Raw genomic sequence first — 12,589 nt, forward strand, 5'->3', positions numbered from 1 at the left:
GCAGTACCGTGTATTGTATATAAATAATACAGCTGCTTCATGACGGTGCAGGGAACAGAGCTGCTGAGGTGCCCTCAAGATTCAGGGGTGTCCAGCGCATTCGCTCCCCTCCTATAACAGGTCAAACCCAGTATCCTGGTTACTAGTTCCTATTTTTATTGCTCAAGTGTGTGTAGCAGCATGGAAGACTTGTTTTGGGAAGAGGGTCCTTTTCTTGTCTGCTTACAGAACTTCAGGATATAAAGTGATAATGGAAACTATTATTTTGCTTTTGGCAAGGTTTTCTTTTAAGATAACGCAAGGGAAATAGAATCCTGCAAAGAAACAATAGCAGTGTGATGGTGCTAGAGTGCTGGCTTTTCCTTTTGTAGTGGCACAAGTCAGAGGTGTGATGAGGAAATACTTAAAGGAGCATTAGAAAATACCTTTGTGGAAAACCGGAAGGAGCTTCTTTTGAGAGTGATGTGTGGAAGTCAAGAAAGTGCTTGACTGAAATAGCATAAAGGTGGTTATATAGCGATGTCCATATGGAGAGATGGGAGTAAAGAGTAAAGAATTTGATACTCAGTATGAGGTGATGGGTAGAGGAGAAAAACCAAGAACACCTGCCTTGAAAAGAGTCATAAAATTGTTCATGTTTGATGTGAGAGGAAAGGGATGTCCAGTGAACTGCAGTAGAGAGAGCAGAGACCCTGGCCAAAGGTGCTAGCCAGAAAAATGGCCTTTGTCTTCTAGATGGAGGTGGGTGAGGAAAGACCAAAATACAGCTAAACGAGAGCCTTGATCTTCCAAAGGTCAGTATAGGTGCCCAGTGTAGTAGCACCTGTGCCTCCATCAAAAATTTCACAAATCCAGCTTCTACACACATGGTATAATAAGCATAACTGCATAATCTATGATGTTAGCAGAATCTGCCTGCCTGCACATGCTGATATGGGCACACTCCCATCTTTCAGAGCAAACCATGCAGCTACAGGTACCTCCTGCCAGCTAACGTACTTCAGACACTGGAGTGTGACCAGCCCTCTCTCTGGGTAGGGATCCCAATAGCTGGAAGCAACCTGGACAGAGTCCTGTGAGGAATTTGTAGCCTAAGTGTCCCTATATGTGTTGCATCCCTCAGTACCCTTGGAGCTAGGGAACTTGCAACACATCCAAGTGGGAGTTATGAGCAGCAGCTACAGCTGTGGTCTTTCTTCTTTCCTGAGCAGGGATGTTTAGTACTTACAGACAAGTTCATCCTGCTCTGCCATAAATTTTGAGATCTCACGTCACCTCCTAGGAGGAGGGAAAAGTCCCAATCTGGTCTTCCTGCTCCTGAGACCCCTCATTAGTCTGAACTTCAACTAGAAGGTGGATCCCATTTCTCAGCTCAGTTTCCTGAGTGGCTCCTGCCAGCAAACTTGCTAGCTAAGAGCTTTGAGCCAAGCCACTAACATCCTTCAGTCACACTGGTAGTATAGTTACACCTTTGCTCTAAATGGCTCAAACAGGGAGTAGGAGTCAGAGCTGATGAAAATAAAACACAAACACATGATAGATTTCAGGAGGGCTTCCAAAAGTAGTACTGCATAGTCGACACAAATACCACCACAGTATAGTCTGGTTTAAGCTGCAGGGTGAACCAGGCCACTGAGCCTTTGGCATCCAGCTCAGCCAGCTGTTCTATGGAGGACAGGGAGAGACCTATTCATCTAGGTAGTGATTCAGAGCTCTTGGGTGAGGCTGTCTTTGGAGGGGCTCATGAAGCAAGTGCCTGAAATGCTGGGGTGTGAATAAGCCTGAGCTCCCTAACACGGCTGATGCACTGGAGCAAACATTGGGCAGGACTCTACCCAGCTTTCAAAGCACTTTTCATTGGGGTGGCATGGTCATGTTTTCTGTAGTCACTGTTTTGCAGACTGGGGACAGAGGAGAGGAAGTGTAAAGAACAGTCAAGAAGTCAACAGAAGAGGGGTATTCCCTGCTTCCTGCCCTCTCTCTGAGTGTCCAAGAGCCCTGTCTCTTGCTAAGATTTTTTTTTAAGCTGTTGGACTGGAGCCCCTGCTCCTGGCGTGGTCGCCCATTTCTCCTCCCCAGCTGCGCGGCCCCAGCCTTCCCCGGCTCCCAGCAGCCCTGGCCGGCAGCCACTAGCACTCATTGCAAGCCTGCTCATGAGGGAATTTACCTAGAAAATTCAAACAACAACAAAAAAAGGGGCTAAGCGTGCACATATACTGACTCTCCGGCTACCAAGCAAGTGGTCTAGTCTTCCTGCAAATGCAGTCCTTAATATAAGGAAGCATTCTTTGCCCTTTCAAACTGAGGGAGGAAAACCCCTGCTTGTCATGGTGCCTGTCACTGTCTTTTGAGGTTTGAACCATCACAGTTCAGAATGATTCTGACAGATCACTGAGGTGATGGTAGAAATAAGCTGCTTTTTACCTTCACTTCAATTATTTGTCAAAAAAATATAAGAAAGTCAGTGGCATTTCAGAGGCTTCATTAATTTGTGTCCTTATTTTCTCTTGCACATTGATGGAAATTTCCTCTGGCTACACGTTTAAGAGAAGCCTGCAAAGTGCTTGAGGGATCTGCACTTGAATCCTTTTCATCTCCAGCCATCATTAAGTGGGTCTTTGCTGCAGGCTGGTGGAGTCAGAGGAGAGGCACTGCAACCTTCTTAAAATATAACTACATTTAATAATAACAAAGGAAGTATAAACTCACCAGCCTGTTCAGTTGCTTTTTATAGCAATGTTCCCCCATTTCAAGCCTGCATCAGTGTAAAAGTGCCACCCTTAAATACATTTATTCTTTTTCTGCTGGGAGTCACGTTTTCCAAGGAGGATCTCAGTTGCCAGTGCTTGATGTAACAGCAACTCAAAGCTGCCAGGAACAGAGGCGAGGTATTATTTTGAATTAAAAAATATATATTAAAAAAAGAAAACAAAAATCCAGTTGAGGTGTTTCCTTTCATATGTGAGTAGTTTGAAGGTTTTGCCTTTTGAAAAAGAATGCAATACTGAGAGTGCAGAAAATGTGCACCCATCCAATGTTTCACCTAATTAGCAGGAAAAAAAATATCTAGGCCAAGCCCAGAGCCACAGGAAATGAATCTCGTGTAGACCGAGATCCTGTGGGCTAACTATTTGTCCTGAACCTTTGAAGGGGAAAAAAAAGGCATTGCAGCATCTGTCAGGTGGGTAGATATGTGTACAATTCAGCATGGAAGAGGGCAGTTTTGTGCCTTTAGTCTGAGTTTGCTGAATTTAATTCTCTTCCTTGCTACAGATCCCTGTTATTAACTTGGGAAACAACTTTTTCCATTTGTGCCACAGCTCCTGACCTGTGATGCAAAGCCACATCTCAGGGCTCTTTGTAGGATTAGTTTTGTTTTCAAGAAGGTGCCCTGAATGAAATGCCAGGACAGTCAGGACAGATGAATTACAGAGTGCAGTAGCTCAGCTGAAAGACAGAAGAAGTTCTGATACCCAAGTACAGATTATTCTTCCACAAAATCAGCCTTGCTTTTGTGACAAAACAAGGTGTAGTGCAGGCACTACAAGCACCCAGCACTAAGTACTGTCCATATATAAAAAGGGATGATGTTTGTCTTTGAGTCACCTCTGAAAAACCCTTTCAAAAAAATAAAAAAGAGGAAAAAGAAGGAATACAAACTCTCCACCAGGGGCTTCAAGAAGAGAGAAGTTAGCATGGAAATCTCAGGACATATTGCTTCTTGTGTTCTGCAGCACTTGGCTTAGGGTGGTAAATGAAGTGTTCCAGTCCCTTTCCTAGGCCCAGCCTGGTGCCATAAAGTGCCTCTGCGGAGGAGCTCGCATATCCTTGGTGATAGCGAGCACTGTGTTAGAGCAGGCAGCATACCTGGGTTTGCAGGAGGAGAGCTAGGACTGGAAATAAGATCTCAAAGGCAATCAGTTATTTACATAAAGGGGACACTTACAGAAAAAGAAATAGTTGTACAAACCTTTGAGAGTTTTGGGATTTTTTCAATCATTAATTTCAATAATCAGTTTAGACTGATGAAAACCTTCTGCCTGCACCAGTGAGCATCGCGAGCCTAATGCAAGCCTGGAGATAGTGCTGGGGGATACAGCAGGATGCAAATACTTTTCCAGCCCATGCAAGCGCTTGCATTTTTCACAGACCATTGAAAGAAGGTCAGTCACCGTCAGTTTAGTTCAATCCTTCTGCATGGCATAAGGAAGAGAGGGTAAATGACTGGAGCCAGGAGGCTTGAGGTGATTTTGTCCATTATGGATATTCCGAGAGTACTTCATACTCAGGGTGGTTGGTGTCGGTTTCGGGAGGCATAAGTGAAGGAGTTTGTCTTTGTTGTGGAATGCAAATGGTGGCATAGTTCAAGTCTGCAAGGCAGCAGAACTGCTTTTACTGGAAAGAAAATATTCCCAAGCTGCTTCAGAGGAAGCAGAAGTAAAACAGACCACCAGCAGGTTTTTATCACCTAGTGATGGAGATTTTGTTGGACACATGAGGAGCAGGGGGTAGACTCCCTGGCTGAGCAGAGGTATTGGAATGAGCCAAAGGTGATCAGCATTAAGAGCCCCAAGGAATGACCTGCTTAACTTGATGAGGGAGCAGTGCCCCCCTACCCTTGTGTTTGCTATACTGAGTGCCTCTGAAATGCTGATATTTCTAGCATCTTCTTTTGTATTTGCAGAACATCATCAAGAAAGTGATCGGACAAAAATTTGTATACAAGTTTGTCTCCTTTCCTGAGATTTTAAAAATGGATCCACATGCTGTGGAAATCAGCAGAGAGAGCCTTTTGCTGCAGGACAGCGACTGTAAGATGCCTTCTGAGAGCAGGGATCAGCACAAACACAGCTTGTCAGCACTGAAAAGCACGAGCCGTAATGAATATATCCACTCTGGCCTGTACTCCTCTTTCACTATCAACTCTCTGCAGAACCAGCCAGACCCTTACAAGCCAATCAAAACAGAAAAACTGGAGGAGAAGTCAGAAGGAAACATACCAGTCGAAGAAGTTCGGACTGTTATCAGATTTGTGACAAACAAAACAGACAAACAAGTTACGAGGCCTGTGGTGTCATTGCCTTCTACTTCTGAAACAGCAGCTGCCTCTGCTTTCCTCAGCTCTTCAGTATCAGCTAAAATATCTTCCTTAATGCTACCCAACAGTGCCAGCATTTCATCTCCATCATCATCTTCCTCCAGGTCGCCTTCTCTGTCTCCCACCTCACCCCTCCCTACAGAACACAGGAGCTTCTTCCTTGAGTCCAGTTGCCATGACTCAGATTCCCTTGAGCCTCTGAACCTCTCCTCAGGCTCCAAGGCAAAATCTTCATCTCTTCCCCCAAAGGCTAAAAAACCCAAAGGCTTGGAAATTTCTGCCCCACCTATGGTTCTCTCCAGCACCGACATTGGTTCCATCGCCCTCAACAGCCCTGCGCTTCCTTCGGGATCCCTGACTCCAGCTTTCTTCACTGCACAGGTAAGACCTGCTTGTCTCCAGGCATTCACTCCAAGTGGCCAAGAGTGTTAGCTCTATTGGTCTGTCATCATCTGATGGGAAAAAAAAACATATAGGAAAGAGTGAAACACAGCAGTGGTCTGAACAAGGGGTGGAAAGTAGGTTCCTCCTGGGGTTTGTTCCTACATGAGCGTGGGAAAAGCCATCACGGTTGATAGACTGCCTGAAAGGCTAAGGAGATGGGGAACCGTTAGTGAATTGTTTATCAGTTCAAACCAGCCTCCAGGTTTACAAAACAAACAGGAAAAAGCCACAAAGAAAACCACAGGGGTTTTGTAGATCGCAACTTGAGCATGTGCATTATGGGATGCTTGGTTAGATTCCTCTACTAGATGTTGTATCCATTCAAACAGTGTGACCTTTTCGTTAATTTTTGAATACGGAGCAAATGAAGTGGTGTCTTAGACAGGCTCTGAAGCCAGTTTCGATTTCCAAAGTTGTGCAGATCCACAGAGTACTTGCCAGAGCTTCTTTTCAGCACAGACCTACTAAATAACCAGAAGATTATTTGTTCTTTTTAATCACTTATTTCTGGTAATGTCAAGAGCAAGTTCTCATTTTCATGCCAGTCTATGAAAAAAAAATCTAGGAGTTCAGAGCAGAAGAGGAAAATCACATAGATATGACTCAGTGCATTCATTGGTGAGTTTTGTCTTACAGTACCACTGCAAAATTAGACAAAAAATTCCAAGAGTAAAATTATCCCAATTGAGGAACACCCCTTAAGATCCCCAGCCCTAAAATAACGATGCAAATACTAGCATTGAATGTAACAAACCAAACAGCAAATAAATAAATACAAAGGTGTCTTACAAGCCATCACTCACTTCAGGCTGTCTAGGAGACATATTATATGCAGAATCCCATTACCTCATTACCCAGCACCCCTCGGGGGTGTTGGAGGTGTTTGGTGCAGGCAACGTCATGTGCCCGTGTGGCAGAAGCGAGAGCGTCAGCAAGTACTCTCAGCCAGCACAGCACTTGCTCTTATTTTCAGCTGGCTGCAGAGCAAGTTTGTGCAGTTCAGGCTCACCTGTAAACCACCAAGATACAAAGTTGTGTCACCAAGAAAGGCTGTCACCTGTAATTTTTGACATCATAAAGCCTTTAAGTGAAGTTACATTTGGCAGGAAGAACAGAAGTCTGGCAAACCAAAATTGAGGTGCATTGACAAACTCATATAACCTCTAACTGTGGTATAACCACAGTATTTTGCCTGTAGGGAGAAAATCTGACAAATCATATCAGATGCCAACCAGACACAATGCAGCATGAATTATTACAAACCCACTTTAATCTACTGCTGCCCCAAAACACAGTATGAACAGAGATTTATTTCCTCATTTTGTAATTATATCTTTAAACATTCAATTTCCCCATTCATCTATAAACTAGTGTACTTACTGCCCTGAAAGATGTAGAAGGGAATTAGGTAGAGGATTGTGGTGCTCCTTCAATGGGATGACTGCTTAGGCCATGATGACTGTAATACCATGATGCAAGATAACAAGGATAATTTAGACTGGATCTGCTGTTCATCCCATTATCCAAGGAAGAACATGCATCATATCTCAAACATTTTCTGGTTTATCAGATCCTAGTAGGATACACTTGCTGCCATGGGGCAAGTGGAGAACAGGACGTCTGCTCCAGTAGTAATGTAGGTTCAGAGAAGGTCCTGTGGCCTGAGAGGGTATTTCAGATGGCTTTCTACTGCACCTGCTAGTCCTGAGGAATACTCTAGGGTGGAGCCCTGTGAGCACAATCAATTTCAGAACAAAAAAATAGGTTTGAGGGTGTCAGAGCATACAGTACCTTACTTTGGTAGAGAAATGTTAGCTTTCCATTTGGTTAGCTTCAAAGAGAGATATGTAGGTTTTGTTCAGCACTTGCTTCCTTTGCAGATTACTTATACTTGTTACTTTTGTTGTCTCTCCCTTGGCCAATGTGGATATATAATTTTGACTCACACTCTTTCTTCAGGCCTCTGCTTTAGTATTTGTTACATTTACAGCACGCCATTTCCTTAGGGGCAAAGTAGTGTGCCTGCAGCCAGCTCCGTTTTGTATCCACAGACACCACCCAGGCTCCAGCACATGCCTAATGATGTGGGAAGTAATATATGTGTGACAGCACTTGTCTGTTATCTAATAGCTAAAAGTGACAAGATTGTACTTACACACATTGTTTGTCAGAAGTCAGGAGCCATGAGCATCATCACTTAACATAATCCTCTCTGTGCAATGAATTATTTCTATTTAAACTGTTCCTATACTTAGGTTATAATGACATTTTTAAATAGGAACTTCCCAATGGGTTCCATATCTACTACCAGATGTACAGCTGCATGAGGGCAGAAAATGAAGTGACACATCAATTTCCACATGTAATTTAGGGATAGCCTGTCCTGTGTTATTTACACTTATGTTTCCTCTGGTGGTTTTGATGATTGGCTGATGGTGATACTGAGAACAAGCCTGTGAGGCTCTGTGCTCTTTTTGCATTAAATATTAAATGGATTTGGAGGCCTGCTTTGGCTGGCTCTTGGCTCTGGCAGAACTTGCAGACACTAGTGCTCTCCTCATCAGAGGACATGAGCTGTTGCTTAGCACTGCTGTTAGGCATGTTAGCATGCTTCCAGAGATGAACCGAGGGCAACTAAGTTTCAAATATCTCTCTCTGAAGACCTTCTCTGGCTGTATCTAGGTAGGAATAAACATCTCCAACTTTTCCTCATTATTTTCAAAAGACCCTCTCAAGAACAGCATTTTCAGTTCTGATTATCTGCAGTTTCTTAGAGCAAAAGTAAAGAACCGAGGCTGTTCACTGGAGCTCTTGGTACTGTGTCCTTAGTTGAATGTTGATGGGCTTTGCTGCTTACATCTCTGGTTTTAAGGCTAGTAGGCTCTTCTGTAAGTAGATCTGAGTATTTATCCTGACCTAATTCAGTGTGTTGTCAGTCCCGTAAATCTCCATCAATAGCTGCCTGCAATTCAGCACAGGAAAGGGGCTCTTGCTGGTGCTGCTGATTTCCTGCCCCATGAAAGCACCACGGTCATGGGAAGAGAATGACTGTAAGGGGGATGTTCACAGGTGCCTGCTTGTCAAGGTTGTTTTTTCAGGTATCTTGACAGGAGCTGTGACTTGGTGAGATCAAGTTGGAAGTCTTCTCCTTTCCAAGCCTCCACCCACTCTTTGCCCCTTTAGTTGTCATGCAAATATATCCCAACCCTGACTTCACTGGTACTCCTGTGACCACTACACCTGCTGATTTACTGCATCAACACCTTTTGCTTTCCCAGTGATACCACAGGTTTATTACTCCTTGGGACATAAACTGTGGTTTCTTCCATGGGATTTGGTGTTTCTGATCCACCTTCTTCAGCACAAGGAAGGTGGCAGTGTCCTTTCCCTGCATACATTTCTCCACTAACCCTGCTTCTTCTGAGATTCCTTAGAGAAACCATCCCTTTGTATTAAACTGCCTTTCAGACACCTGAATCACTAGAAGGGCTTTAATGTTTGCTGTTCCTTGTCTATCCCTTCTGCTACTGTTAAACTAATTGTTTGACCCTGTTATGAATTCCACTGCAAACACGTCACAGCAGGTCTGTATTCCTGTGCGTTTGCACAGAGCCTCAAACACCACAGCTGATCCCTCAGGTGCTGCTATGCAAATAATGTCTGTCATATTTGAAAATCCACATGACCTGTGGTGCTGACTCACTGCAGAGTCCTGGTAACGGGGTATGATGGTCCTTGGTGTGAGCAGCTGTTAAGTGAGACCCCCAGTTGCAATTGCCACATGTGGGAGTTTATATTTCTGTCCTGGTGGGAAGCTAGCAGGTACTAGAATGCATGGTGTGCTGGTTACTATGGGAAATAATCCCTATCTTCTGTCTTGTCTTCTATGTACATATTTTAAAGTCTGGAAAAATGGGTGTCCCAGTTCAGCAGAGCACTTGTCCTACAGAGCAAAGCACATGCTTATTTGCTAAGTGTGTACTCAAATCCATTAAGTGCTTTGGTAAATAGGACTGATTTTGATAATTGGCATCAAGATTACTGGTGAGATTAACTCATTACACCAAATACTTTTTTCAAAACTGTCACATCACTTCCATGTTCTATTTTGGAATGATAGAAGTTACTCTGTGTACAGAATAATTTGAGTGATTCTTCATTTGAATCAAGATTTGCACGTGCTTTACCTCCCCTCCAATTGTGCTTAGAAATGCTGAGTGTATTCCCAGCAATTCTTGGGCACCATAGCACTGGAATGAGACACCTATGAGTTGGGAAAAGCTTTGGATTCTTAGTTCTTGCTGCTTTGGGTTTTTTCGAGAAGCTGCAGTCAGGTCAAGCAATTGCTGCCCTTCAAAAGGTAAAGACTGACTCTGAAAAAGCCTAGGCAGAGTTGGCAGGCATTGGGGCACACATGGTATTATTCTACACAGCTGCATGAGTGTGGTTCACATAAACAATAACTGCTTCTCCTTAAGCAAACAGAAATTAAATCAATTTGCATATAAAGGATTATTACATGTGCAGGTATCCAGTATTGATGAGACAGGACACGGGGCTGGATGGGCAGCTGCTGCTGACCATGCTGTATGTCTGAATTAACTGGGAAATAGAGCCAGCAGGTGATGTGTAAGACTGTAGGGGTGGTGACTGCTGGATGGAGCTGTAACTCCTGAGCCATGTGTCATGGGGTCTTTTTTTGTCTTGCAGACCCCCAATGGATTATTGCTGACCCCCAGCCCGCTGCTGTCTAGCATTCATTTCTGGAGCAGCCTCAGTCCTGTTGCTCCTCTGAGTCCTGCCAGGCTGCAGGGACCAAACACTCTCTTCCAGGTAGGTCTTTCCAATGCACAGGTTTCATTGCTAAAGGTGCACATGTGGAAGAGACATCAGGGGAACAACTCCTCACACTGGTCTGGAGCTTTTCAAACAGATTAAGAAAATACAGGAGTTAACAGGCACTTTTATGGAGAGGCCTGCCTACTTACCTGTACCTTCTTTAAATCCTTGGCGGCACAGTCAGAACCTACAGGGCAGTGTCCACTGCAGCAAGCACACACATGCTGTGTGAGGGAAACAGAAATAAATGCTGGACCCCAGTAAGAGAAGGTAACTGAGCTCTCAGAGCTTCTGGAAGAGAGTGAAAACCAGTCAGGGACCAGCCAGGAGAGGGGTGGAACACAGCTCTGGGAAAACCAAGAGCAGTTTGGGTCTCACACAGTAAGGTGGGTGTAGGTTTATCCTCTTGTCTTAATTAGCTACTTCTCACTCTAGAAAGACATATTTGTATTTACAGTAAGGGCACTCTGAACCTGAAGGCTTCATTTCCAGTTCCTTTGCAAATTATCCATGTGTCCTCAACCAAGGACATACTGCTGAGCATGACCTCTCTGTAACAGCAAAAAGGCAGCTTTGTGTCCACTCTCTCATGAGTATTGGCAGAGTAAACATCTCAAAAGTTATTGAGTAAACCATGATGGCCACAGCACTCAGCTGCAGCATCTGCTTGAGGCTTAGGAAGAAGATGGTGGGGATGATATTAGCAGTTCCAGCTGTAGCTGCTGCAAAACAGCCGATTCATTACGTCACAGAAGAAATTATGCTGTTCTGCTGATTGGCAAGAAGCACAGGAACCCAGTGGCCATCTGTGCAGCTGAAGAATGCAGGGTCACCCCTGGAATCAACACCTCGACTGCTGTGGAGGGCCAGCACTTACAGAGGAGGAGGATACTGCTAGACAGGGACTCTGTGTTAGTCTCTGAACCTTCAGGGAAACTGACTGCCTGAATCCAAGGCTGGGCTTCAGCTCAAGTGCTCTGCTCAGATACCATCTGCACTGGGGGAGTAAACCTTTCTGCCTCCAGTGGGACAGCTGCACATGGAGCTCAGGGCTCCTTATTTGTGTTTCAGATAAACTCAGTAATTTGTATTGGACCTTAGTTTTGCACACATGATTAAATCAACCAGACAGTTCATCTGAGAGAGAAGTGCCTGCGCCAAGGCCTGGAATGAGCTTGGACAGCTATGGATACACACTGGCCATCTCCTGTGGGAACTGAAAGTGAGGAGTGGCCTTGGCTTTCCCTTCTGAGAGACCCCAAGGGCCTTACAAACGATGTTTGATTCAGGCAAAGGCCACAAGGAGAGGTTGTAGAGCACAAAGATTTATTTAGCAGCAAATTGGAAATGAAAAACACAGCCTGAAGCCCAGCCAGCCCCAGTGAGAACTGGTGGGTCAGCAGTGTGGGTGTCAAGGCAGAGCTCTCCTCAGACTCTTTGCAAAGCCAGCCCACACTCCATGCATCTAGGCAGGGAAGAGCTTGTAATCAAGGTCTGTGTTTTAATGAATCTTGGCAGAAGTCAGGGAAACATTTCCTGAAATTTGGTTTGGTTAAAAGAGAGGCATCAGGCAGTCCTGGCCACACCAGAAGCATGGTGCCAGTCCCTCCTCTGCAGCACATGCTGCTGAGCCTGTGCTGCTCTCTGCCTGATTTTCAACAGAATGGTGGAAGACAGGTATCATTAACTGACATCTTAGTGGAAGAGTAAACTTGTTATGAGCAGATTATGTGCATGTGTAGGGAGTGATTACACCAGAGTTGGCTGTTGAAGGACTGATCTTCCAAGAGGTAAAAATACACCATATGCTTGAAGGTGAGAGCTCTGTTGTTCAGCTCTGCCTCTCTCAAGCTCATGGAGCTGGGCCTTGAGGCCAGATCAGTATTTACCACTGGGATAATTCTCTCCTCATGCTGCAGCAATTTTATTCCACCTACTTGCTTTTTCTCAGGTCAGATGTTAAGAACTAATCAATAAATATCACTGCAGGCAAGTTACAGTCAGGATGCTGTCATGAACTGGGAATATACAGTTTCTGTATTGAATAAGTTTTTTTTTGCATGGTATTTCAGAAGTAGCAGATTAATATAAATAATTTATTCTGCTTCACATGCTGAGTGATTTGGTGTAGCTGTAGTTTCTTAGTGAATACAGAGAGAAATTGTAATTACTTGGGAGTAATTTTCCCCATGCTTTGTATTCCCAATT

At 44.3% G+C, this 12,589-nt stretch overlaps 1 protein-coding gene across 1 annotated transcript in view; it reads left to right on the top strand.

Moving 5' to 3' along the window:
* The window catches only part of ELK3 (ELK3, ETS transcription factor), a 38,534-nt gene that overhangs the window by 23,893 nt on the left and 2,052 nt on the right, over nt 1–12,589 (top strand). Inside the window, exons 3-4 of the mRNA XM_027679927.1 lie at nt 4,685–5,479; nt 10,253–10,375. Coding sequence (XP_027535728.1) covers nt 4,685–5,479; nt 10,253–10,375 — 918 coding nt within the window. The remainder of the gene's footprint in view (nt 1–4,684; nt 5,480–10,252; nt 10,376–12,589) is intronic.

The sequence above is a fragment of the Neopelma chrysocephalum genome, unplaced genomic scaffold (assembly GCF_003984885.1).
Source record: "Neopelma chrysocephalum unplaced genomic scaffold, ASM398488v2 Primary Assembly neopelma1_59, whole genome shotgun sequence".
NCBI lineage: Eukaryota > Metazoa > Chordata > Aves > Passeriformes > Pipridae > Neopelma > Neopelma chrysocephalum.